We start from the raw sequence: 26,780 nt of genomic DNA on the forward strand, positions 1-26,780 counted from the left end.
GTGAAAATATTAACTTGATATAGGGATGGGCGATATGGCCTAAAAGTAATATCTACATCTACTCATTTTTTTCAGAGGTTTGGACAATTCACAATATATATCTTGATATCTTGTTTTTCGCTAAACAAATTAAAAAAGGCCAAGACATAATTCTTAACGGAATTTTCTTCATTTAAAGAAAAAAATATACAAGGCCTCATGGCCTATTTGTGCAAAACAAATTAACAAACCCACACGTCTATTCTATTGTTTAGGAATGGTTGACCACTAGCTGTTGGAATATTTAATTTATATAATTAATTTAGTTCATTTGTTATAATTAAAAACAGCCTATGGTTATTTGCTATTGGATTGGCAGAATGACAACTACTAACACATTAGCCTACAGCTGGCCTGAACATAACTTTTTTGAATGCACTTTAACTATCCAATGTCACACTTACCGATGGCGAGGTGAAGCCTGTGCCCAAAGCACTGCAGTCCGGTCCAGTTGTTCAAGCGCAATGTTGTTGTTTTTTTGCTCCTGCTGTCAGTTGTCATGTACACCTGTTGGTCTTCGCTCATCTTCCACGACGCCAGAGTCGTTGAGATCCTGGGCCATTACTTCACCCGTATGATCATCGGGGAAGTTAGACGTCTGGAGGCAGACATTTCGCAATTTCCAGTGTTCATTGATGTAGTGGACTGTCAAACTTCGGGACGGCTCTGACGTTCTGCTCGACCATAGATCGACTGTGGTGGAAAAATAAGAAACACTAGCCAGCTTCTCTGCGACTCTTTCGCCGGTAGCAGTGTATAATCGCTTCTTCCGTCAAATACCTACGGCTTGGAAGCTAATATTTGTGGTCAACAGTACTTATCAGCTTTTTAAAGCCTGACTTTTCTACTGTAAAGACTGAAACCATATATTTCGCCATGTAATAGGTCAATGCATCCATTCTCATTCCACCTCAAACATTTCTTGTCATAAGGGATTGCGTCTGAAAAGGTTTCGGCTATGGTAGCTTCTCTTTTAATTATTAAGACGTTTTGGGACTCAGGCGACTGGAATCATCATTGCGTAGTCTCACGCATTCCACCGTGTTTCAGTTGCAGGTGATGGAAGGGGTTTGTTGTGCTGCTGCTTTTCGTAGCAATTCTCTTTCGACACATTTTGCACAGGACATTCGTTTGCTTAACATCAGACCTCTTAAACCCGAACCCCTTCCATATTACAGAAAAAACTATTGCTGCCCTTTTTGGGGATGATTTCATCCTCACGAGAGGCTGAGCTGGCTTCCTCACTTTCCATGTTGGTGGAATCTTACCGCTAATACACCTCTCCGGCGTGGTTACAACTTGTGAAAGGCTGTCTAGGGCTGTGGTGGATAACCTCTGTGCACGTGTTGGCACGCAATTGGAACATGATTCGACATTGGGCTGACAGAAGAGACAGTGAGATGATTCGACATTGGGTTGACAGAAGAGACAGTGAGATGATTCGACATTGGGCTGACAGAAGAGACAGTGAGATGATTCGACATTGGGCTGACAGAAGAGACAGTGAGATGATTCGACATTGGGTTGACAGAAGAGACAGTGAGATGATTCGACATTGGGCTGACAGAAGAGACAGTGAGATGATTCGACATTGGGTTGACAGAAGAGACAGTGAGATGATTCGACATTGGGCTGACAGAAGAGACAGTGAGATGATTCGACATTGGGCTGACAGAAGAGACAGTGAGATGATTTGACATTGGGCTGACAGAAGAGACAGTGAGATGATTCGACATTGGGCTGACAGAAGAGACAGTGAGATGATTCGACATTGGGCTGACAGAAGAGACAGTGAGATGAATCGACATTGGGTTGACAGAAGAGACAGTGAGATGATTCGACATTGGGTTGACAGAAGAGACAGTGAGATGATTCGACATTGGGCTGACAGAAGAGACAGTGAGATGATTCGACATTGGGCTGACAGAAGAGACAGTGAGATGATTCGACATTGGGCTGACAGAAGAGACAGTGAGATGATTTGACATTGGGCTGACAGAAGAGACAGTGAGATGAATCGACATTGGGCTGACAGAAGAGACAGTGAGATGCTGCATTTGTAAAACGTTACGTTTAAACAGAACCTCGATTATTGCGATACAGGCATTTTCCACATCGTGCTAAAACACAAACTCAAATATATCGGCCAGCCCTAACTTGATAAGAAATCATTTCAATATGATGAAAATAGGCTACAACAGAGCAGTTTAGTAACATACATAATAAGGGAACAATGTCCTTTACACAAACATCAGAGTAAACATAAAACACATACCAGGTTTTATACAGTAAAGTAATTTATACTGTATAGGATCTGTAACAGCATCTGATCACAGTGCTTTTCTGATTCAAAGACATCTTTGATCTGGATGGAACCGATCACTAAACTCTGTGCCAATACAAACACTGATCAGGACTCTCCAAAGATGATATTTTTGAAATATAGCAATACATGAGTATGCTATCAGAAAATGCAGGACCAATTTCCAAATCCCATACAAATTACATGTAGCTTCTTTCACACTCATGAGTGTGGTTATAAAATACTGCTATTTGAAAATATTAAAATCCATTTCCAATTTCCATCCAGATATGCATAGAAACGACATGAAATGAGTACACTGACCCCATAGCAATGACTTAAGGCTTGAGAGGTTTAACATGGCCATAGTAAAGAGGTTTCTGCCCATAGAGACAGACAAACAGGGTCCCTAGTACATCCTGGTCTCAGCCTCGTAGCAGTGCAGGAAACACCACACCTCAGTAGAGCTGGTGACTCAGTTTCCTTTGGTTTTGTTCAAACCCTGTTTCTCTGTTCACTTTAATTGCGTTAACACACACATAAAATGGTGACATTAAGTTCTTTGACGCATAAGCTTAGGCAAGCTCTCTAACTATCCTCATCTGCACCAGCTGGCATTGACCTAAGAACATTTGGCACAAGGGAAATGGTTCACTCAATCACAGCCACTACATTTCTACAGCAGATTCGCAAAGCAACACACTATGATATATGTGTGAACGTTTGTTTCTTGAATGTGTGTGTAACAGCAATTACAAAGCACCCATCAGGCTCTCCTCAGTCTCTCTTCATGAAGGCCTGCATCATGTCCATTGGCAGAGGGAAGATGATGGTGGAGTTCTTCTCGGCAGCAATGGTGTTGAGCGTCTGCAGGTAGCGCAGCTGTAGGCCAGACGGAGACTCAGCGATTACCAGGGAGGCCTCCTTCAGAGCCCGTGATGCGTTCACCTCCCCCTCCGCTGCGATCACCTACACACAAGGGCCCAGGGGACAGCAGGCAGGGAGGAGGAGGACAGATACAGAGAGAAAGGGAGAGATGGAGGGAAAATAGGGACCATTAATTCATGAAGAGAGATGATAGCGAGAGAGAGATAGAATTCCACAGTATGCACAGAACAAGTGAATGTGAGTATATAGAGAGAAACCATAGAGAGAGTGGATGATTAAATAAATAAAATAAATCAATCCCAGAGACCTCATCTTTAACCAGCAGATTCAACATGTGAAGATGGTATCCAATCAGTGTAATGACCGATGGGAGGAGACTCGGTTAGAGGTTCCCCTGCTTGTGGCCTGCTTTGCTCTCACTATCTATTCTAGCTTAATGGAAGAGTTTTTACGGCAAGACCACTGGTTGCAAAGGAACAAGGCAGATGACATCTTGACCCTACACAAAAACATTTTCATCTGAATGATATATTTTGAGAGTAAATCAAGCCAAGAAATAACACAACTAAGAAGACAACTGGAATTTTCACTCAGAGGAAAAGGATTAACCTCAAAAATAGACTAAATGCATGTATGTTCCAGCGTGTGTGTTACCCTGGTCTGTATGTGTCAGTGCTGTACCTTAGCCCTGGCCTCGCGGCTAGCCTCGGCCTCTGCTGCCATGGCCCTCTGGAGCTGCTGAGGCAGTTTGACGTCCTTTATCTCCACCCGCTCCACCTTGATACCCCAGTCATCTGTAGCATCATCCAGGGTGGACTGGGAACAACACAGGTGGTAAAACATTCAGCTCCACATCCAATAGGTAAACTCAGGTCATAATAGGCCCAGAACACCCCTTACTTAGCATCTCTTTGAAGACTAGATGACATGTGAATCTGACATACAGGTACTGTAGGGGTTAGAGCATTGGGTCAGTAACCGAAAGGTCGCTAGTTCGGATACCCGAGCCAACAATGTGAAAAATCTGTCGATGTGCCCTTGAGCAAGGCACTTAACTCTAATTTGAACCAGCGGCTCCGTACTTCTACGGCTGTCCCTGTAAAACAACACATTTCACTGCACCTATCCAGTATCTGTGAAAACAATACATCTTTATATTAAACTGATAGAGATCCAAATGTTACTGCAGCAGTAAGTCTGGAGGATGAAATGTCTTGAGAGACCAGGTTAAAAACAATGAGAAAGGCCATAACCGGAAGATCAATGAATGAGTTTTCTCCAATCCTAACCTTACCCATTACAGTGTACATTCTAAAAACAGAGCCATTCAGTGAACTCTCGCAATATCTTCTCCTGTATTATGGCAATTATGGCTTGCTGTTCAACACTAAATGAATAACTATAATCTACACAGTCCTCTAGTACATGCATGATGTGGAGTTGTGCATGTCAGTATATGGTCAGTACAGAGTCATTAGTGGTCGATGTGGTTCAGTACCTGCATGCTGTGGGCGATCTCATTACGGTCAGATAGGATCTCAGCCAGGTTCTTGGTTCCCAGGACGTTTCTCAGGGTGGTTTGTGCCAGGAGGCGGGTGGCAGCGTCAGCGTTGGTGATGTTGGCCACAGCCAGGGTGGCATTCTGAACACGGTAGTATACCACACCATCGACACTGACCGTCACTGAGTCCTTTGTCAGAACCTGATGAGGGGGGAACATTCAGTTACACTGACAACTATGTATTACATGATAGGCTAATCATGGTAGTACGGGGGGGCCTCACCTCTTGTGGGGGGATGTCGAAGGTGATGGTGCGCATGTCCACATTGATGAAGCTATCTGTGCAGGGCAGGATGAAGAACAGGCCTGTGGGGTGTGACACACACACACAAATTTAACAGCAAAGTTTAAAGCTACTCAATATCACAAAAGCTGAGAAAATGTCATTGTCAGTAAGGGTAACATAAATCATTTAACATACAGTACAGTAGAATTGAGTAAATGTCTGGCATAAGACTACATTCAAGCCTGAGTTCCATTAGTCACACGACTGCTGTTGGTCATGACTATATACATTTGCTATTTGTTTGCACACACTCAGGTTCAGCATGGTACAATATAGCACAGTACAAACACAGAGTGCTGGGCATGATGGTGTGTAAGAAAGAGTCTTAACAGAGGCATTTAAAACTTCACTTGTGTATACATTTCCTTCTCCTTCCTTCTATAATCATTTTTCCTAGCTGGGACTTTAGCCCAGTGCCAGCTGGCCCTGGTAATACTGCAATGTAGGAGTATGCTCTAAATTTGCTATGAAAAGCATCATGGGATATGATGGAAGATTCCCACCCTAAAAATGGCAACAACTTGGTTAAGGCTAATGCAGAGCAAGACCAATGCATAAAGCATCAGGGAAAGATCTGGCATAAAAAGTAATGACTACTGACTAGCCTATAGTCTGACCTATAACAGCTGATCCTGTTAAAATATCTTATCCGTCAGTTGGACAAGGCTTGCTGCGGAGGGCGAGGGAGAGAGCGTGGAGATGAGTAGAGTTTACTTGGGGAAACCAAATACTAAACTAAACGTTGGTGTTTATGCCTGGGCTCTTAGGGCAGATGAGGAACGTGAAGGTCCCTCCGTGATAGATGGAGAGGGTCTATTATTACCCCAGGCTGCTATCATGTGGCTGTTCCGGAATCCCGTGAGATCATGTTTCATCCATGGAGAGCATAACAGAAGGCTTCCCACAAACATAAAACAGACTTGAGAGTTTGAGGTCCATAGCATGGCTATGGTAGATTAGATACACTACTGTGGCCACTTTACAGTTACATTAGTACCACCCCTGCACAAGTAATGCCATGTCACCTGAAATCACTGGAGGTTGGAGGTTTGTGTAGTAATAGCATATCTTCCACATTGTTAAAGGGATAGTGCGCGATTTTGGCAGTTAAGCCCTTTTCTACTTACCCAGTCAGTAAAAGTGAAGAATATTTGGTTAATTTGGCTCTGCATACTGTTACTATTACTTTTTTTTGTTATAGACAACAATTATCTACAAATAAGTTAAAAACATTCTCTGAAGATGGCAATTCCTCACAGAAGGAACCATTTAAAACAACCTAAAGGTTGCAAGATCGAATCCTCGACCTGACAAGGTAAAAATCTGTCGTTCTGCCCCTGAACAAGGCAGTTAACCCACTGTTCCTAGGCCGACATTGAAAATAATAATTTGTTCTTAACTGACTTGCCTTAGTTAAATAAAGGTAAAACAAATAAATAAATACATTTAGTGAGGAGAGAGAACCTCATTCTGGTCCCCGCAAATGTTTTCAGTGTTCAATGTCTTTACTGAAATGTGTAGGCCCTCTAATAATTTGTTCAGGCAATCATTTAAATCCGGTCAGCATTCTTGCCGACAAACTTGACCCAGTTTTGACGGTGCAACTACTTATTTGAAGTCTGATATTCCAGTTGTGTCTTTGAAAATAAATGAGGCCTGCATATTTGTAGGCATTTTCATGTATGCTTTGTCCTGGACAGAGTTGATAGAAAGTCATACAAAATTAGAAAAGGTTATATTGAAATGCCCCTTGACTCAAGTACACTAAATAGCCACAAGTATGTGGACACCCCTTCAAATGAATGAATTTGGCTATTTCAGCCACACCCGTTACTGACAGGTGTATAAAATTGAGCACACTGCCATGCAATCTCCATAGACAAACATTGGCAGTAGCTGCCCCAGTCAACTGTAAGTGCTGTTATTGCGATGTGGAAACGTCTTGGAGCAACAACGTCTCAGCCGCGAAGTGGTAGGCCACACAAGCTCACAGAACGGGACCACTGAGTGCCGAACCGCGTAAAAAGCATCTGTCCTCTGTTGCTACACTCACTACCGAGTTCCAAACTGCTCCATGAAATGGATTTCTATGGCCGAGCAGCCGTACACAAGCCTAAGAACAACATGCCAATTGTAAAGTTTGGTGGAGGAGGAATAATGTTCTGGGACTGTTTTTCATGGTTCGAGCTAGGCCCCTTAGTTCCAGTGAAGAGAAATCTTAACGCTACAGCATACAAGGACATTCTAGATGATTCTGTGCTTCCAACTCTGTGTCAACAGTTTGGGGAAGGCCCTTTCCTGTTTCAGCATGACAATGTTCCATTGAAATTTCCTTTGTGGCCCCATGCACAAAGCGAGGTCCGTACAGAAATTATTTGTCGAGATCGGTGTGGAAGAACTTGACTGGCCTGCACAGAGCCCTGACCTCAACCCCCTTTGAACACCTTTGGAATGAATTGGAACGCCGACTGCAAGCCAGGCCTAATCGCCCAACATCAGTGCCCAATCTCACTAATGCTCTTGTGGCTGAATGGAAGCAAGTCCCTGCAGCAATTTTCCAACATACTCCCGGACCACCACAAAATCTCACACTAGTGTAAATACAGCTAATTAATCAGCCATCTTAAGAACGACACTATATACTGAGGGAAAACTGTCAACAAAACCCTCAGCATCACTCTTCCACTCCAACTACAAAGAGAGAGGAGAGGCATGCCCTCTGCTCAGCACATCAGTTACAGAAATTAGGAAAGAGAACCCATTGCAAATACCCATTACAACATCATGGCAACGCATGTCAAATAGGGATAGGGTTAGCATCAATCAAAGGGTAATATCATCAGGGCGAAGGACAACACACAAACAAAAAATACAAAAGAAAGATGAGAGAGAGCAGAGGACTGAAGAGGGATGTGGGTGTTTATTCTTCACTACCAATCCAGCACCATGACTAGGCCCACTGCTGCTCATCAAGATGTCAATCTGTAGACAGGATAGCAGTAAAGCTCTCAGATCACTTTAATTCAGACAAGATCTTTAGTTTAAGCCTCTTAAGAGCATTAGTTAATTGATTGCAATTATTGCCAGATTCTGTAGTGACCGTATTTGTTGAATAATGACCTCTTTAAAAGTTCTGCTAAAGTATTCTATGAAGATTTGCAGGGAACATATTTGCATATTCAGTTTATCATACCAGATACACCTGACATCTTTTACAGTTTAACCAAGGCAAACATCTTACCACACAAACAAAGAAAGTGTGCTTGCTGAAAGCATGTGTGAACCCTGGAATTCTGTGTACATTCGGGAATTATGTTAACACATAAGTTACTACAGGACAGGAGAGGTTAAACTAGGACACAGGATGTGCAGAACTGACCCGTTGCAGTGCACCCCTGCACAATGGTCCAATGGAAGTAGTAGTGCAGCAGCCCACTACAATGTAAAACAAATAGGTCAAAGCAGATGTACCCCTAACCACATTAACACTGAAAAGAGGCTTGACTCTCTCCTAACATATTTTCACAGTTAAGGTGGTTTTAAGACAGGCCCACATACTTTTTATTGCAATTTAAATCCATCTCATACGGTCTGTGATCATAATATGTTTAATCAAGGGTTTTGGTAAAGTAAGTATGGGACCTTGAGAGAATCATAGCAAATATGTACAGTGAAACTTTCTCCAGGGGCAGTGCATGTGATGGTGGTGATGGGAAGTGTATCTATTACCTGGCCCTTTGGCTCCTCCTCGTACGATCCGCCCCAGGCGAAAGATGATGGCCCTCTCATACTCCTTCACAATCTGGGAGAGAAAGAAACAGTGGCTTAATTAGTTGTCCCCTGGCCCTCATTTGACATTTCTCACTCTACCTTCACTGATCAGTCAATATTGAAATATCACTGATTGGGTATCAACAATCCCCCCCCCCCCCACCCACCCCCTTTTTTAAACTTTAAAGTGAGTATATATATCTAACAATACAACTCTGGCAGCTGGTGTAGCATTAAGAGGAGAGAAAGCCAATTTCACTGGGAATAAAGGCATACTGGTAAGTGATCAACTCATAGAATAAATAGAATGACACCACTAACTAGTTCTCAGTTCACGCATCATCTATCTTGTGTGGATGTATAGGTAATAACTGTACCTTAATACACATCCATATGGAGAGAGGCAGAGTTGCAAGCATCAGAAGGATGGATAAGCCGACTATGATCCAACCACATAGGCCATTGTCAGTATCTGAGCTCTCCAAGGCTGAAAGACAATACAAAAACATACAAACAAAGTAAAATACAACCGAAGACAGAAAATAAACCTTTTCACATCCCAGCCATTACAACATCATGCATTTCTGGTAACTTCTTTACTCTTTATTTTTCATTTGGATTCTTCTGTGAATTGCCAAGTGAAAGGGAAAGGGGGATACCTAGTCAGTTGTACAACTGAATGCCTTCAACTGAAATGTGTCTTCCACATTTAACCCAATCTTCTTTTTGTGACAGGCAATTCTGATATTTTTCCCACTAATTGGTCTTTGTCCAACCAGATCAGCTCTGAAAAAGATCTGATATGGTAAGACATGATGTGATTGGTCAAAAGACCAATTATGTAAAAAATATCAGAATTGGGCTGCCTGTGTAAACGCAACCTTAATAACCTAAATTGTGAATCAGATACATAGGCTACAAACAATTAGGCTGAAATTTGTTTTATAACTACCGGTAATACCCAGAAACAGTGTGCATGTGTCTCATGTCAGCAACCAGCGGAAGCATCCCATCCAGGTAACACTAACCTTTCCCTAGATTAACAACCTGAACCACCCAAATAAAATTTGGCAAATGCAAACCCCTAAAGTTTTACTAATTGAATTAAACCTACAGGCTACATATCTAACAAGCATCTATCCCTTCAAGGAATCACAATCAGTAAGCAAACTTCTTGAGCCTACAGAGAAATGTCATACAAAGCATTCACAACAGTAACATTGCAAGCCTTTAATGAGGGGGATACACTCATATAATAGCCCAGTTAGCAAAACTATTCTGGTGCATTCTAGGGCTAATAGTTACTAATACTAACTGACACTAAACTAAGTTATGGATTTTATCTGGCAAATAACCTTACTATACTACTACCTAGCAGGGATGTCGCCCTACCTAAGCTCAAGACCAAAAATGCAAAAGTAGGCTACAAAAAAGTAGACTAAAATCATTCCAAACCCAATTAAAATGCAATGGCAATTTAGCATCAATTGATTGGCTGGCTTTAGGACCATGTGGAGCATCTCTCTGAGAGAAGCTGCCAGCCTGCCCGCCATTCTCTCAAGAGAGTACCAGACAGTTTACTTTGCCGGTCAGCCACATTGTTTGTTGAGTTGCAGCGGTCAGTGAAAAGCAGTTAAATATTTAAAAATACAATCGTAGGAAAAACAGTTTAGAAAGCAAATGGCTTTTTCTGAAAAGAGAAGAAATAGACTAAACTGCCTCAACTCCCAATTGAGTGAACAGTAGCCTATCTATCTTATTGGCACCAGTGGAGAGCATTGGCCATATCTCCAGTGAGTGTGCCCATATTCACTTTCTTAATCATTGGATCACTACCACTGGAACGTGTTTTTGGGGACAATCATTTCCTCCTCCAGGCTAGATGGATGTCATACTGTACAATTTGCTTCTCCCCTTTTCGTAGACCTAGATTAGATGGTTGATCTGTTGGTCAGTGTCAGCAGAGTAGGCTACTAATTTGTGAGTAGGAGAGTAGGCTACTAAAATAGGCTTATGCTTATGTCTCCAGTCATATAAAGTTTAGTAGAATTGCATGAAATGTGTTTATAAAAAAGGCTACATTATTCCTATGCAACGAAATGAGAAGAAACGTGCTCAGGCATGCATTGTTCAGAACTGTCTATTTTGCTAACAGTGATTGAGATATATTATTAGCCAAAATGATGACTATGCAATCTATTCACATTAGGAATAGTAGCCTAACATGCTCGCATCGCGTGCGGTACATGTTATTCAATCACTGCGCCTCAGCGAACGTCTGCGTGGCCAGGCGCTAAAATAGAAATAGGTTCTATTTGTGACCCTCAACACACTGCAAGTCTGGCCTATCCCATCTCCTCATTGGTTTTTAAGAGCATATACCCACGTGCCATCTCCTCATTGGTGTTTAGGAGCATATACCCACATGGGGGATTGAAAGATGAACTGACATCCACACTCCAGTCGGTTGTAGTAATGCACCGTAAAGTTGGTTGCCAACCACCATATAAAGTCCAAAGAAGTAAAAAAGAAGGCTGAGGAAGGAGGAGAGATGACGAGAAAGGAATTCGGTTTACCGTTTTATCTGTGGATTAATAATTGTTGCAGTAAAGGAACCTTGTGCATTTCAGGTCAAATAACAACCCTATGTTTATATCCAAGGACAAATTAGCTAGCAACAGCAAGCTAGCTAGCTAAATTGCCAGAAATGTTTAATGCTTTTCGACCTAACCCCAAATTAATATAATTGGTTCAGAGTTTGTTTTGATATTTCAACCTGCGTGCCCTGATCGTGTCTGATATTTCAACCTGCGTGCCCTGATCGTGTCTGGTGTGGGGGTACAAAATCAACATGCGCATGCGCGCGTCCAGTTTGGTCAGCATGTAACTGACATTAGTCTGCAAATGTAACAATCCGCATTGCCTTTAGAAATCATTCACACCCCTTGACTTTTTCTAAATGTTGCTGTGTTACAGCCTGAATAATTGTTTTATTAAATGTAGATTTCTTTTGTCACTGGCCTACACACAATACCCCATAATGTCAAAGTGGAATGATGTTTTTAGAAATGTTTACTAATTCAGAATTTGCAATAATGCCCCGTTCAAAACAACTGAGTACTTGGAAAAATACGAGGTGAAATCATGACGTCAGTGATCTTCAGGTCGGAACGTCGGAGCTCTAGAAAGAGGCCCGAGTTCCCGAGTTGGAATTCCGAGTTGGATGACTGTTCAAATCGTTTTTTCCCAGTCAGAGATAGTTTTTCTCAGATTTACCAGTTGTTTTGAACGCACTGAAGTCGGAGAGTTACGAGTTCACAGTTGTTTAACGTGGCATTAGATAGAGCCCGTTAAGATCCTAATTACGGTCTGAGGCTGGCAGTGGCGTGTATTCATGGATGCCAGGCTTCCCCCCAAAAAAAATGACCAAGAAAAAAAGAATACAGAAAATAATGTATCTTTCGTATCTCTGTGTTTCATACTTTTTCTTCAATTTGCACGAGGCTGAATGTACAGTATTATCACTGGAGAAAGCTACCAAGTGAGTGAAACAGCGCCCCTCTGTCTCTGTCTGCTAATGTCTAGTCCTAAAGAGTATGACGTCTTTGCCGCCCGTAACATTGAATGCAAGGAAAGCCAGCGAGCATTTGGCCTTCCTTGATTAAAAATATATATATAATATGGCTTTCGAGCTAAAATGAGTGAGCTCAACTGTGAATGGTCCTGGCGCACTAACAAAAAGTGTCAAGGGAAGCCAGTTTGAATTTGGCGTCACTCCTATCAAATCGCATTGAGAGCATACGTAAATGACAGAAACAACTTGAATTGTTACATCTCGCTGTGTTTTTGTCCTCCTGGAGGCTAGCTAGCTAAAATTGCCCTTTCATAAACTAGCCATGGATGGAGATAGGGATTTGTACTTCTGGTTTTAACTAGTTCTCCGTACTGGTCAATGATTATAATGGCAACTGATCCAACCATTCGTTCATACACTGTTCCCCTGGCCTGAGGGGATGGAAGTTCAATATGTAGCTAGATGTAGAAGGCTAATGTTAACTAACTAACGTTGCCCATGCAAGGAAGTTAGGCTAGTGAGCAAGAATTTTAACCAGGTAGCGTAGGACAACAACAAATAAATTGTGTACTTCATGACAGAGTGACAGACCATTTTGTCAACATGAAAGAGAGAAGGGTGGCATTGGCATTTCTCTACAAGTAGGGCGAGTCAACATGTTTTTCTACTTCCAGAAACACACAAATAGATCAGAACCATGGACAGCCACATCATATTTAACCAGTGGCGACCCGTCATTCACAGCAGGTGGGGCCGAGCAAAAAATAAAAAAATGAACTACATTTGCCAAAATACGAAGTATACAAACAGCGGACACCTTCAGTGCTTTTAGGGCCCATAATGCAATTCTTTGGAAAATGGGGGTGGATTCACATCGTTTTCGGGTTTGAAGAAAATGGCAGAAAATATGCAGCCGAAGTCCAACGAGAGCGGATTGAAATTCATTGCTTAAACTAATTATGACAAATATTAAAATGTTGATCAATATAATAAAGTAATGACTTTTCAAATAAGTTACCTTACACGTTATGTTGGCTGACAATTTTTTTGCTACGCTATCCTTATGAACCACATAGCATGTCATTACAGCAGTATGTTAGCTAGCTACCTAACGTTAATTGGCTACTAATACATCAAACTTGCCAGTATATTAACTATAACCTAACTACCCAACGTTTATTGACCTGATTATTCCTGTCATTCTTAACTAAGTGGTATAGTTGTTGTTCGTTCTCAATGGACATTCGGGTGCCTTCGTAAAAATTTGCTCTGGCTATCTACTCCGATTTCAGAGCACTCTACCAGAGCACAGAATAACTTATACATTTAAGAACGCTCAACACCCGTTGAATATGGCCGGCTTCAGTAAACGTCGGCAAAAAAACGTAATTAAATTGTTGCCAGCAGCAACGCTCTGGATAACATGAAAACTGCCTAACCAGCTCTGCTAGAGCGAGTAAAATGGTCAGAGTGTGGTGTCTCTCATTTGTGTCTGTAAGTAGCTAGCAAGTTGGACAGTTAGATTGGGTGCTTGACTGCCGTTGTAAGTTTACATTGTTCAAATCAACCCTACTCCTGGGGCCTACATTTCTCTAAAACCGGTTATAGGCCTGTGCACCACCATGTCAGAGCAGTGGGTGAAATTATGAGGGGAAAATATACCAAATTATTAGGATGAGGCACATGGGCTACTAACAGCTTACTACACGACTAAAACCGTCCTAGCTCGCTCATTAATGTCTTGATCATTTTACGTATTGCCTCTAATGTATTGTCTTCCCCCTTATGCTGCTTATTGTCAGTAGAAAGCGCATTTGTTCAAGCAAGTCAGCTATGTTTTTTAAAAAGGCAGTAATTGAGGCTCAATGAACTGTATCGCTGCCAGACAAGGCTCCGCTGTTAGCCAGGTGAGGCAGTGGTAAAGTGTTGGGACTGCTGTTGGGACAACTTTATGTAGGCCCTAACAGTTTGTGTTCACCGTTTGTCACCATTTATAGTGCAAGTAAATAATTTGCCCTACCAAGATTTACATGCTAAAATCGCCACTGTATGTAGCTTACGTTGATTGGACTAAGTTGTTTTTGGTATCTTTTAGTTGTCAATGTATTAATTAGACTAAGCACATGTGATATGATGGTGCTGGAATAGTGGAGGCAGCTCCTGTTTTCTTTGTGACTTGCATAACTCTCGTGATTCTAAATCAATTGGCTAGTTGTTTAGTGGTCCGAAAATGTCGGGAAACATTAACTTGCTTGGTCAATTAATTGTTTGTTTACATGCAAATTGCTTTGTGGACTTCACCGGATAGAGGTTGCACTCCGGTTTTGTGATACAACAAAGGGGTGGTTGAATTTATTCTGCTACTGTGTTTTCTTATTGTCTCGGCCTTTAGGCCTATATAATCACGGTCGCAATGCATATGAAATAACAGGTTCTAGAGCAAACAACTAAATTATCACAACACGGGTTGTAATATGGCTATTTTTTCTGACTTTTCCCTGGTGATTTTATCCACGCACAGCTACTGGAAGCTCGTAGCTTCTGCACAACACTGTAGGCAAAATGTGTTCAATGCAACAATGTAATTGTAATCTCAAACTGTAACCGTTATATCAGCAAGTCTGCTACATTGTGGCATAAATGCGTGGGTTGCTGGACTTGCATGACACAGCCGTGTTTTGTAGGGCGTGTCCCTGTCCCACTACTTTCTTTGGTCATGTGTTGTCTAAAGAGACGCAAATGTGGCCATTTTGTCTATAAATATAAACATATCCGCCGGATTTAGTAAATAAACCGGATTACCTGCTTGACGTTCCCGTCTTTTACTCTCTCTCGACTGGGTTTCTTTGCCGTATTCTTCCATTGTAAAATACAGTTCAGTCACTAATCTCAGAGCTGTGGCTTCAGGTTAGTATGTTTGTTGCTGAAAACCAGCTTGTGTTTGAGTCACAATATAGTAGGCTACATTTCCCGATGACGCTTAAATATATTTTTTCTTAATTTTCATGCACTTTGTCACCCCCTACTGGGTATAATAGGTCAACCACTACAATGAAATAGAGATATATGGAGGACTCCAGTGCCAGAAAGCTCGTTTTACGTTTTAGCATGGGCAGCAGCATTGAGGACTTTCACCATTTTGTAGTAGTCAACTGGGTGGACTTCCTATAGGTTAAGGAAGTATCACATAATTCCACCCAGATCACAAGGATGGACCAGACAATTAATTATACTTGTAAGCAAACATTCCATAATTACAGGTGGCATAAATCGCCAACCTTGGCTTTCTACCTGTTCAAAAAACACAGTCCAGGTGGCAGTATGCACCTTTTCAGTTTGCTTGCCAACTCAGTAAAATAAGAAAATTGACCACTTCAAAATGGAGATGGCCAAAATGACACTAACCATGCTCTCATAGACGCCATGGTGGGACAGATAAGATGTTGCATCCTCTAACTATCTCTATGGATGTGCCTTTATCCCAATAGTGGGGTGGTGTATCTGATAAATTAACGTTTTGATAAAAGCACCACATTTAGCAATGATGTAGATTTATGTGCCCTGAAAATATTTAGATATGGAGCCACCCCAGATTTGGCCTATCCCCCATTTTGGGGAAAAATGGCCCCTGACTGTAATTATATTTTACAAATCAGAAGGACTGCTTTGAGGTCAAGGGACCAAATTTGTCATAGAGCTTGATTTATGGACCCTGAAAATATATTTAAATATGGAGCCACCACAGATTTGGCCCCTGGGGGCCGTAGCGGCTATCATTTGAAATGGCTGCTAACGGTAGCACTATTTAACAGTTCAGATGGATTTTTTTGTTGTTGAGACAAACACACCAAATTTGTCACAAAGCTAGATTTATATAGCAAGAAAAATTTGATATGGAGCCACCACAGATTTGGCCCCTTGGGGCCGTCCGTAGCAGCTATCATTTGAAATGGCTGCTAACGGTAGCACTAATTAACAGTTCTGATTTTTTTTGTTGTTGAGACAAACACACCAAATTTGTCACAAAGCTAGATTTATGTAGCAAGAAAACAATTAGATATGGAGCCACCACAGATTTGCCCCCCTGGGAGTCGTGGGGCAGTCATTTTACTAAATGGCCGCAGACTATACCACTATTTTACAAACCTTTAATCTACAAAACGTGGCCTCTACTTCTTGCCCTGGATCTCCTGAAAACCAAAAGGTTTAAAGGCCCAGTGCAGTCAAAACCATGATGTTTCTGTGTTTTAGATACAATCAGTGGCCAGTTTATTAGGTACACTACCTCACAGACAGTGAGTCACGTGGCCGTGGCTTGCAGACAGGCATGAGGCATTCAGTTGCTGTTCGATTGAATATTAGAACAGGCAAAACGAGTGACCTAAGCGACTTTGAGTATGGTATGATCGTCTGTGCCAGGCGCGCCGGTTTCAGTACTTTAGAAACGGTCGGCCTCCTGGCCTTTTCAGACATGACAGTATTTAGGGTGTACCGAGAATGGTGCGACAAGCCAAAAACATCCAGTCAGCGGCAGTCCTGTGTGTGAAAACAGCTCGTTGATGAGAAGCCGAGGAGAATGGCAAGAATCGTGTAAGCTAACAGGCGTGCCACAAACAGGCAAATAATGGCACAGTACAACAGTGGTGTGCAGAACGGCATCTCGGAACGCACAGCTTGTCTGTCCTTATCACACATGGGTTATTGCAGCAGACGACCACACCGGATTCCACTCCTATCAACTAAAAACAAGATGTGGCTCCAGTGTGATCACAAACACTGGACAATTGAGGAGTGGAAAAACATTGCCTGGTCTGACGAATTCCGGTTCCTGTTCCATTATCCTGATGGCAGAGTCAGGATTTGGCATAAATTGCCTGGTCTGACGAGTTCCGGTTCCTGTTCCATTATCCTGATGGCAGATTCAGGATTTGGCATAAGCAGCATGAGTCCATGGCCCCCTCCTGTCTGGTGTAATTAGTACAGGCTGGTGGCAGTGGTGTAATGGTGTTGGAAATGTTTTCCTGGCACACATTAGGTCCCTTGATACCAATTTCCTTGCTCCGAAGAATTCAGGCGGTTCTGGAGGCACAGTGTGGTCCGACCCGGAACTAGATGGGTGTACCTAATAGACTGGACACTGAGTATATATTTCCACTATGAGGTTAGAATAATTCTTTGAAATTCCTAAAGTAATTTAGTGTTAGAGCTGTTTGAAAAGACCGGCTGAAATTTCATCCTGTAGTGGTGGGAATTGTTTTTGCCTGCCTGGTGACATCACCAGGTGGTAAATGAGTTAATAGAGCAATAATAAAAATAATTTGAAAACTCTCTGCCAATTGCAGCTAGTTTTCAGTTTTCCCCTCCCCACTAGAAGCTATTTTTGTTTCTTTTTGACCATTTGAATTGAAAACAATCACAGTAAGGTACTAGCCTTTTACTGATGTGGGCTAAATCAGGGTGTTTCTTGGTAGTCTTAAACCAATCTACTTTGAAACAAAAGTATAGACCTCACACATATGGTTATGGGCTTAAACATGAGTAATGTCAGAAAAACTAGACATAGTAGGATAGTTTATATATTTACCTAGTTGGCTTGTTGTTGTGTGTTCTATGCAAGAGAAATATTGCTCAAGGCGCATTCAAGTTACTTGAATTGAATATAGGCAAAAAAAATATAGGCCACATTTGTTTAGTAAGCTACTCAAACTTCTACCAGCCGCACTGTTTTACAGTTTATACGTAATGCGTATGGTCTAATGAACGAAAGCCTGAATTAATGCAATGATTAACTGATAATTAACAGAATTATCAAAAACAAATAGGCCTACATGCTTGCATTTGTGCAGGCTGTGTATCCACCGCATTGTTGTTCTTCTAAACGGGTAAAAAAAAGGTAAACGCAACATGTAACGTGTTGGTCCCATGTTTCATGAGCTAAAGTAAAAACATCCCAGACATTTTCCATAAGCACAAAAAGCTTATTTCTCTAAAATATTGTGAACAAATTAGTTTACATTCATGTTAGTGAGCATTTCTCCATTGCAAACATAATCCATCCACCTGACAAGTGTGGCATATGAAGAAGCTGATTTAACAGCATGATCATTACACAGGTGCACCTTGTGCTGGGGACAATAAAAGTCCACTTTAAAATGTGCCGTTTTGTCAAGCAACACAATGCCCCAGATGTCTCAGGTTTTTTAGGGAGCGCGCAATTGGCATGCTGACTTGCAGGAATGTCCTCCAGAGCTGTTGCCAGAGAATTTAATGTTCATTTCTCTACCATAAGCTGCCTCCAACGTCATTTTAGAGAATTTGGCAGTACGTCCAAATGGCCTCACAACCGCAGACCACATATAACCACGGCAGCCCAAGACCTCCACGTCGGCATCTTCAACTGCATGATCGTCTGAGGGGTGGTGGGGGTAGCTGAGGAGTATTTCTGTCTGTAATAAATACCTTTTGTGAGGAAAAACTCATTCTGATTGGCTGGGCCTGGCTCCCCAGTGCGTGGGTCTGGCTGCCAAGTGGGTGGGCCTATGCCCTCCCAGGCCCTCCCATGGCTGCACTCTTGCCCAGTCATGTGAAATCCATAGATCAGGGACTCTTGTATTTATTTCAGTTGACTGATTTCCTTACATGAACTGTAACTCAGTATAATATTTGAAATTGTTGCATGTTGCATTTACTTTGTTGTTCAGTATATTTCTCAGGTTAGGCCTTTCACGTGAGCTCGGCTTTCCAGGGAAAACCTTGGCAACGTGTTGTATTCTCACGTGCAGAGAACTTGGCCACGCTCTGCGCTTGGACAAATTAGAACGTTTTTGCCCCACACAGAAGGGAGAGTTCCCAGCTCCACACACTCTCAGTGCGTGCATGGCTGCTGTGTCTGCCTCGCTGAGCACAGAATGGAAATAGCAAAAAAACACAACACAACATGCTCCTCAGTGTTTAAAAAGTGTTTAAATACATATAAACTCAGTTTTTTTTTACATTCCTGCCATTTAAGCCCAGTAAAAATTCCCTGTCTTAGGTCAGTTAGGATCATCACTTTATTTTAAGACTGTGAAATGTCAGAATAATAGGAGAGAATTATTTATTTCAGTTTGTATTTCTTTCATCACATTCCCATTGGGTCAGAAGTTTGCATACACTCAATTAGTATTTGGTAGCATTGCCTTTAAATTGTTTAACTTGGGTCAAACATTGCGGGTAGCCTTCCACAAGCCTTCCACAAGCTTCCCACCTCCTGACAGAGCTTGTGTAACTGAGTCAGGTTTGTAGGCCTCCTTGCTCACACACACTTTTTCAGTTCTGCCCACAATTTTTCTATAGAATTGAGGTCAGGGCTTTGTCATAGCCACTCCAATACCTTGACTGTGTTGTCCTTAAGCCATTTTGCCACAACTTTGGAAGTATGCTTGGGGTCATTGTCCATTTGGAAGACCCATTTGCGACCAAGCTTTAACTTCCTGACTGATGTCTTGAGATGTTGCTTCAATATATCCACATAATTTTCCATCTTCTTGATGCCATCTATTTTGTGAAGTGCACCAGACCCTCCTGCACCAAAGCACCCTCACAACATGATGCTGCCACCCCGGTGCTTCACGGTTGGGGTGGTGTTCTTCGGCTTGCAAGCCTCCCCCTTTTTCCTCCAAACATAACGATGGTCATTATGGCCAAACAGTTCTATTTTTGTTTCATCAGACCAGAGGACATTTCTCCAAAAAGTACAATCTTTGTCCCCATGTGCAGTTGCAAACAGTAGTCTGGCTTTTTTAAGGCGGTTTTGGAGCAGTGGTTTCCTCCTTGCTGAGCGGCCTTTCAGGTTATGTTGATATAGGACTCATTTTACTGTGGATATAGATACTCCTGTTTCCTCCAGCATCTCCACAAGGTCCTTTGCTGTTGTTCTGGGATTGATTTGCACTTTTCTCACCAAAGTACGTTAATCTCTAGGAGACAGAATGCTTCTCCTTCCTGAGCGGTATGACGGCTGCGTGGTCCCATGGTGTTTATACTTGTGCACTATTGTTTGTACAGATGAATGTGGTACCTTCAGGTGTTTGTAAATTGTTCCCAAGGATGAACCAGACATGTGGAGTCCTACATTCTTTTTCTGAGGTCTTGGCTGATTTCTTTTGATTTTCCCATGATGTCAAGCAAAGAGGCAGTGAGTTTGAAGTTAGGCCTTGAAATACATCCACAGGTACACCTCCAATTGACTCAAATGATGTCAATTAGCCTATCAGAAACTTCTAAAGCCATGACATCGTTTTCTGGAATTTTCCAAGCTGTTAAAGGCACAGTCAACTTCGTGTATGTAAACTTCAGACCCACTGGAATTGTGATACAGTGAGTTATAAGTGAAATAATCTGTCTGTAAACAATTGTTGGAAAAATGACTTGTGTCATGCATAAAGTAGATGTCCTAACCAACTTGCCAAAACTATAGTTTGTTAACAAGAAATTTGTGGAGTGGTTGAAAAATGAGTTTTAATGACTCCAACCTAAGTGTATGTAAACTTCCGACTTCAGCTGTAGATCACTTTAACTAATTTGACCAATATGTTATTTAGCTCATTTCTGGAGGTGGAAATTATATTTTAGATGGTGTCAGCATAATTTAATTTGAATTATTTTTGGAATAGAACTGAGTTTCTCAGTTGTTCTACATAAAACCCCCAAAACAGGGAGAGGAACACCCACTTTAACCATCCCAATATTACACTTTACATACATCACAGAAGACTGAAATATAACAAAACTATTTGACATAGAAACATGTTTTTTTCGGCAGTTAAAAAAAATAATGTTGATTAATTATGAAATTATGAAAAATATTAATAACATTCCCCCCATGGAGGCAATTTGGTAATTTGACTGCAGGAAAGGGGTATGATATTTTCGGCAGTTTAGGCAGGTTTCTTTAGTGCACAGGCACTATGGTGGTCTGCTTAAAACATGTTGGTATTACAGACTCAGACAGGGAGAGGTTGAAAATGTCAGTGAAGACACTTGCCAGTTGGTCAGCGCATGCACGCAGTACATGTCCTGGTAATCTGTCTGGCCCTGCGGCCTTGTGAATGTTGACCTGTTTAAAGGTCTTACTCACATCGTCTGCGGAGAGCGTGATCACACAGTCTTCCAGAACAGCTGTCAGCTCTAGCCTTTAGCTCACTGCAGATTTTGCCTGTAGTCCATAGCTTCTGGTTGGGGTATGTACGTACAGTCACTGTGGGGATGACATCATCGATGCACTTATTGATGAAGCCAATGACTGATGTGGTGTACTCCTAAATGCCATCGGAGGAACCCTGGAACATATTCCAGTCTGTACTAGCAAAACAGTCCTGTAGCTTAGCATCTGCTTCATCTGACCACTTTTTTTTATTGATCTAGTCACTGGTGCTTACAGTTTTAATATTTGCTTGTAATCCTATATAAGCCCCTTGACGAAAATGTAACTTCCTGTTCCAAGGACGTGCGGACTGGCAGTCCCCACGTTGAAAGGACAAAGACCACCTACAGAACTAATCCAACATCAGCAAGAACCTAACGCAATAGACATCAAATTTCAATGTGGTGACGACCTACACGCGGAAAGGATGAATTTCGACTATACCAGCCAGAGTATAGCATGAGCTTAAAAGTATGGCAACTTGGTATGAACTTTGAATTCTTATTCACTAAAGAAGTGATACCTCCTAGCCGTCGCGTTAGCGCAGCAGCTGTTGACGTGGGCTAGGAGGAGACAGACAGAGTAACTGTTCTACCACAAGACGACGGTACTACCAAGTATCCATTCTACCATCAGACATTCTTCAAAGGACAACCCGGCCTCACATCTACGACCAACCGATCGAATCGCAGCTCAGAGTAAATATTTATTGCATTTTCCTTTTTCAAATGGGAGGTAATTTAGAATGCATAAGATACAGTATTTACGATAGCGTAGCTATCGCCCAATTTTTCAGTTTTTGATATGTTAAAAAAGTTTGAAATATCCAATAAATGTCGTTCCACTTCATGATTGTGTCCCACTTGTTGTTGATTCTTCACAAAAAAATGCAGTTTTATATCTTTATGTTTGAAGCCTGAAATGTGGCAAAAGGTCGCAAAGTTCAAGGGGGCCGAATACTTTCGCAAGGCACTGTAAATGTATTTGGCTAAGGTGTATGTAAACTTCCGACTTCAACTGTAGTCTCGCTATTGTTATTTTACTGCTGCTCTTTAATTACTTATTACTTTTATTTCTTATTCTTATGCATATTTTTTAAAACTGCATTGTTGGTTAGGGGATCGTAAGTAAGCATTTCACTGTTGTTGTATTCGGCGCATGTGACTAATACGATTTGATATTGTGATAAAAACGACTGAATTGGACCTTTAACTGTTACACACAGTAGAATACAGTAGTGGATTATTATTTGTTCAGATAGTGAAGAAATGTAAATAGGTACAAGAAGGAAAAACCCCAAATGCATGTCCATACTAAAGACTCAAAAACAAATGAAAAGCCTCATGGTCACCAACTAAACCAGCAGGCTCTGCAAGCTGGCACTCAGACTGACAATCTCAATTGGCTGCCACTACCCCCAGGGGACAGATATGTGGTGGCTCCATAACAAAATATTTTCAAGGTACAGTATGTACATTTTTCTCTGTACTAAATTTGTTACGTTTATATTAAAAAAAGCTTTCAGATCTGTAACATTGTATTACCGACAGTAGCCATTTTGCAGGATGGCTGTCACGCTCCCCTAGGGGCCAAATCTGGGGGTTTATTAATAACTGCTAACTTTAAACAGTGAGGAGCACCAACGGGAGCACCAGGAAAATCCTTCATTTGAAGCACATTTCCTGGAGTAGGCCTAGTTATCAGCCCCCTAACCTTTGAACGGTTTAGGCTAGAGATGAGCCGTTTTCTACATTGTAGGCTAAAGGTTCAGCCAGCATGACGGTCTCAAAGATGAACACTGCTGCTACCCTGTTCTCGAACCAAGGTACATGAACTAGGGAGAAAACTGAAGTTATTAGTGTTTTGTCTTTGTAGGGCAGAGTTGATCAAATCTTTTTTTTTTTTTAAGTGCTTCGGCCCTCATTTTTGTTTTACACAGAGAAATGATGTGGGTTTTATATATTGGAAGTGCATTTTGTGAATTACTCTCTTATTTCACACAGGTAGGCCTATGGGCAGAAAGTAGTAGGCCTACCTACAAAGGTTTATCACAACAATAATTTACAGACAAAGTAGTATGCTATAGTAGCTTCAATTAGCCTGATCAAGGACATCCCTAATGACAAATGAATAGCCAACTGGCTACAGCTCAGTCTATAGCAGATCACAGCTGTGTGTTCAAAGTGACCCAGGCCCACTGCCTACCATTCCTCTACTGGACTGCCTTTTCCAGGCTCCAGCTCCATAGAAAGCCCTGCAATTCCTGGAGGTGTGATTATCCTGGGAAAGCGAGGGGATGGAGGCTGCTTGCGCGTGTTGGAGCGGCCCGGGAAAACGCCATGCCGGCTAATCCTCTTTTAATTAGGGTAAGGAGAGAGGATCTGGGACCCCTGCTGGATTAGTCACAGCACATTGACAAAGCACCAAGCTGGGACCAGTGCACTGGACTGGCTGGCAGTGGCCAGTTAGGGCCCGCCAACGGCCTCTCGGGCGTGAAAAAATGCTCTTCCCTCTCCCAGCGGCTAACTGGGATTTTAGGTTCTTTGGTCTCTGGTGGAATATGATTACAGAATGTAATTCACACATTTTCCAATATCTCTCTCCTCCTTTCTCCCTCTTGGTCTATCTGTGCTTCTTCCCTCTCCTTATTATCCTTCCCCCTTTCTATTCCCCTGTCACCCTCTCACTATGTATTTTCTCTCTCCTATTTCCCAATTTCCCCCCTCTCTCTATTCCCCCTCCTCCCTTTCTCTCCCCTTTCCTGACCCTCTTTATTTTCACTGCGCAGTACTAATGGAGGTGAGAAACCCCTCATGAGAGTAAGGATTGAGTTGAGAACAAAAGGATGCTTGAACCAATCACGTCTACACAAAAAAAGGCATTTATGGTGCTGTAAATATCATCAGGGCACTATTGCAACCTATGAACGGGCTTGTAGATCTACTAGAACATTAATGGTAATTAAAAACACTGGATTTGGGGTTCTGAACACTAGAGGGCAGTGTTGCTCTCCAAACAAGATCAAATCAAATCAAACTTTATTTGCCACACGCGCAGAATACAACAAGTGTAGAACTTACCGTGAAATGCTTACTTACAAGCCCTTAACCAACAATGCAGTTCAAGAAGAAGAAAATATTTACCAAGTAGACAATAATAAAAAGTAATAATAAAAAGTAACACAATAAGAATAACAATAATGAGGCTATATACAGGGGGTACCGAGTCAGTGTGCAGGGGTACAGGCTAATTGAGGTAATCTGTACATGTAGGTGGGGGCGAAGTAACAATGCATAGGTAACAGACAAACAGCGAGCTGGAACACATTCAAAGATAGAATCCTCCATTAAAACGATAACAAATTGAGCACCCAGCTTCAGTTTTGGTAAAAGCTGCAGGATGGGCCTAGAGAAATAACTGTTTTGAGGCTATACAGTGTTTGTTTACATTTACATTGTTTACAGACATTGGAGTAGAACAAGCTCATATTTTGGGTTCTGATGGGGGTACGACTGTTGAACTAAGCTCATGATTAATTTACAAGTTATATTCTTCCAGAATCAGTGGGAATACATAATTCATTTAAAAGCAACTAAGGATTCTAGCTTTAACAGCTCTATCGATCAATTAGCCAATTGTAAGGAAGGTATGCATAACTGAAACATTAAACATTTACTGCGGCACATTGTTTCTACATCATTTAGCATTCGTGTACATACTACCTCAATTGGCCCGACCAACCAGTGCTCCCGCACATTTGCCAACCGGATTATCTGCATTGAGGCCCACCACCCGCCACCCACCAACCCCTCTTTTACGCTACTGCTACTCTCTGTCCATCACATATGCATAGTCACTTTAACCATATCTACATGTACATACTACCTCAATCAACCTGACTAACCGGTGTCTGTATGTAGCCTCGCTACTTTTAAAGCCTCGCTACTTTTAAAGCCTCGCTACTTTTAAAGCCTCGCTACAGTCTTTTTACTGTTGTTTTTATTTCTTTACTTACCTATTGTTCACCTAATACGTTTTTTGCACTATTGGTTAGAGCCTGTAAGTAAGCATTTCACTGTAAGGTCTACCTGTTGTATTCAGCGCACGTGACAAACAACTTTGATTTGATTTAGGGTTTGAAACAGACACTTATGAGTGAAGAAGACTGAGTAAAGCAATAGAATAGGTTTTCAAACTGTTCTCATTTATAGTCACTGTAGTCTGAAGATCACACTGGTTTCCATGTATTAAATACAAATTCGGTATATTAACGAGAGCATTTTCCTCCTATTACAGTGATACATTCTGTATTGTCTTATTACATATAAACATGGGCTGTATGATAAAACCATGCTCACTGGGTTAACATAATCACTTGTACGTACCACGTTCAGAGCTCACTCAGTGGGCCTTATCATGCGGTCAGTGCCTGATAACCTAAGAACCTTTTGAATATTTAGCGTTTGAAAATTCCGGAAATACCAGTATGTGTGGTGCGGTGCCTGAGCTCTATGATAATGTAATAACATTATGATAATGTAATAACTGCTCAGGCAACCACTGCTTTCCATTGTTCCTGTTTGTATCCAGGGTGCAACTGGGTATCCAGGTAGTGTGCTGCTGCCTTGCGAGGCGCCTGCCTGGCTGTGTTTGGCATTCTGCTCCACTTCTCCCAGTGAAATGAGTTCTCTCTCTCAACTTCCAGAGGATGCAGCGCCCACACAGCTGTTCTCCCCTGAGCTGGCGTACATAAAACATAAAAGCCGGGCCTATATGAAAAATGCACAGAGAGCTGGAATATAATGCGCTTGATACCCTGATGCTGTGTGGAGAGAGGCAATAATAAAGAGAGAAGCTTGCCCTGGATAGATTCTCTTTCTCCTCAATTCGTTTGACTGCAGATCTTGGATGGCTGCCTGCTCAAACATTTACTCACAGTACTCCATCCGCATATCACATTACAAGGATTGATTGCTCGCTTGCCTCTCACCCACCAATGTTTCATTGGCCAATATGAAAACAAATGGGATTCTTGAAAGGAGAATTAGACGGGTAAAATTGTTATGCACAGAGCAAATGGCTGCAGCTCTGCCAAGGGTAAAGACCGGCTTAGAGGCCTGTGTGTGTTTCCCGGAAATTCACACCATTGTTCTTATTGTGTATTGAAGATGAATT

General features: G+C 41.8%; 1 protein-coding gene across 1 annotated transcript; it reads right to left on the reverse strand.

Annotated features, from left to right (window-relative positions):
* Positions 1-2,095: 2,095 nt before the first annotated feature.
* LOC110509861 (stomatin) lies at positions 2,096-15,587 on the reverse strand. The gene is made up of 7 exons (XM_021591026.3): positions 15,224-15,587; positions 9,225-9,334; positions 8,806-8,878; positions 5,014-5,096; positions 4,728-4,931; positions 3,911-4,045; positions 2,096-3,310 (listed from the first exon to the last, which is right to left on the reverse strand). Exons 1-7 carry the CDS (start codon positions 15,282-15,284, stop codon positions 3,119-3,121), a joined length of 858 nt encoding a protein of 285 aa, XP_021446701.1. The 5' UTR covers positions 15,285-15,587; the 3' UTR covers positions 2,096-3,118.
* Between the last annotated feature and the right edge of the window lie 11,193 nt (positions 15,588-26,780).

Source organism: Oncorhynchus mykiss, chromosome 29 (genome assembly GCF_057628025.1).
Source record: "Oncorhynchus mykiss isolate SJ-2025 chromosome 29, ASM5762802v1, whole genome shotgun sequence".
NCBI classification, from domain to species: Eukaryota; Metazoa; Chordata; class Actinopteri; order Salmoniformes; family Salmonidae; genus Oncorhynchus; species Oncorhynchus mykiss.

Coding starts and splice junctions, on each gene's coding strand:
- LOC110509861 (XM_021591026.3), bottom strand. CDS start 15,284: ATGGAAGAATACGGCAAAGAAACCCAGTCGAGAGAGAGTAAAAGACGG. Junction 9,335..15,223: donor AAGACGGGAACGTCAAGCAG/GTAATCCGGTTT, acceptor ATTGTCTTTCAG/CCTTGGAGAGCTCAGATACT. Junction 3,311..3,910: donor GCCGCGAGGCCAGGGCTAAG/GTACAGCACTGA, acceptor CCTTGTGTGTAG/GTGATCGCAGCGGAGGGGGA.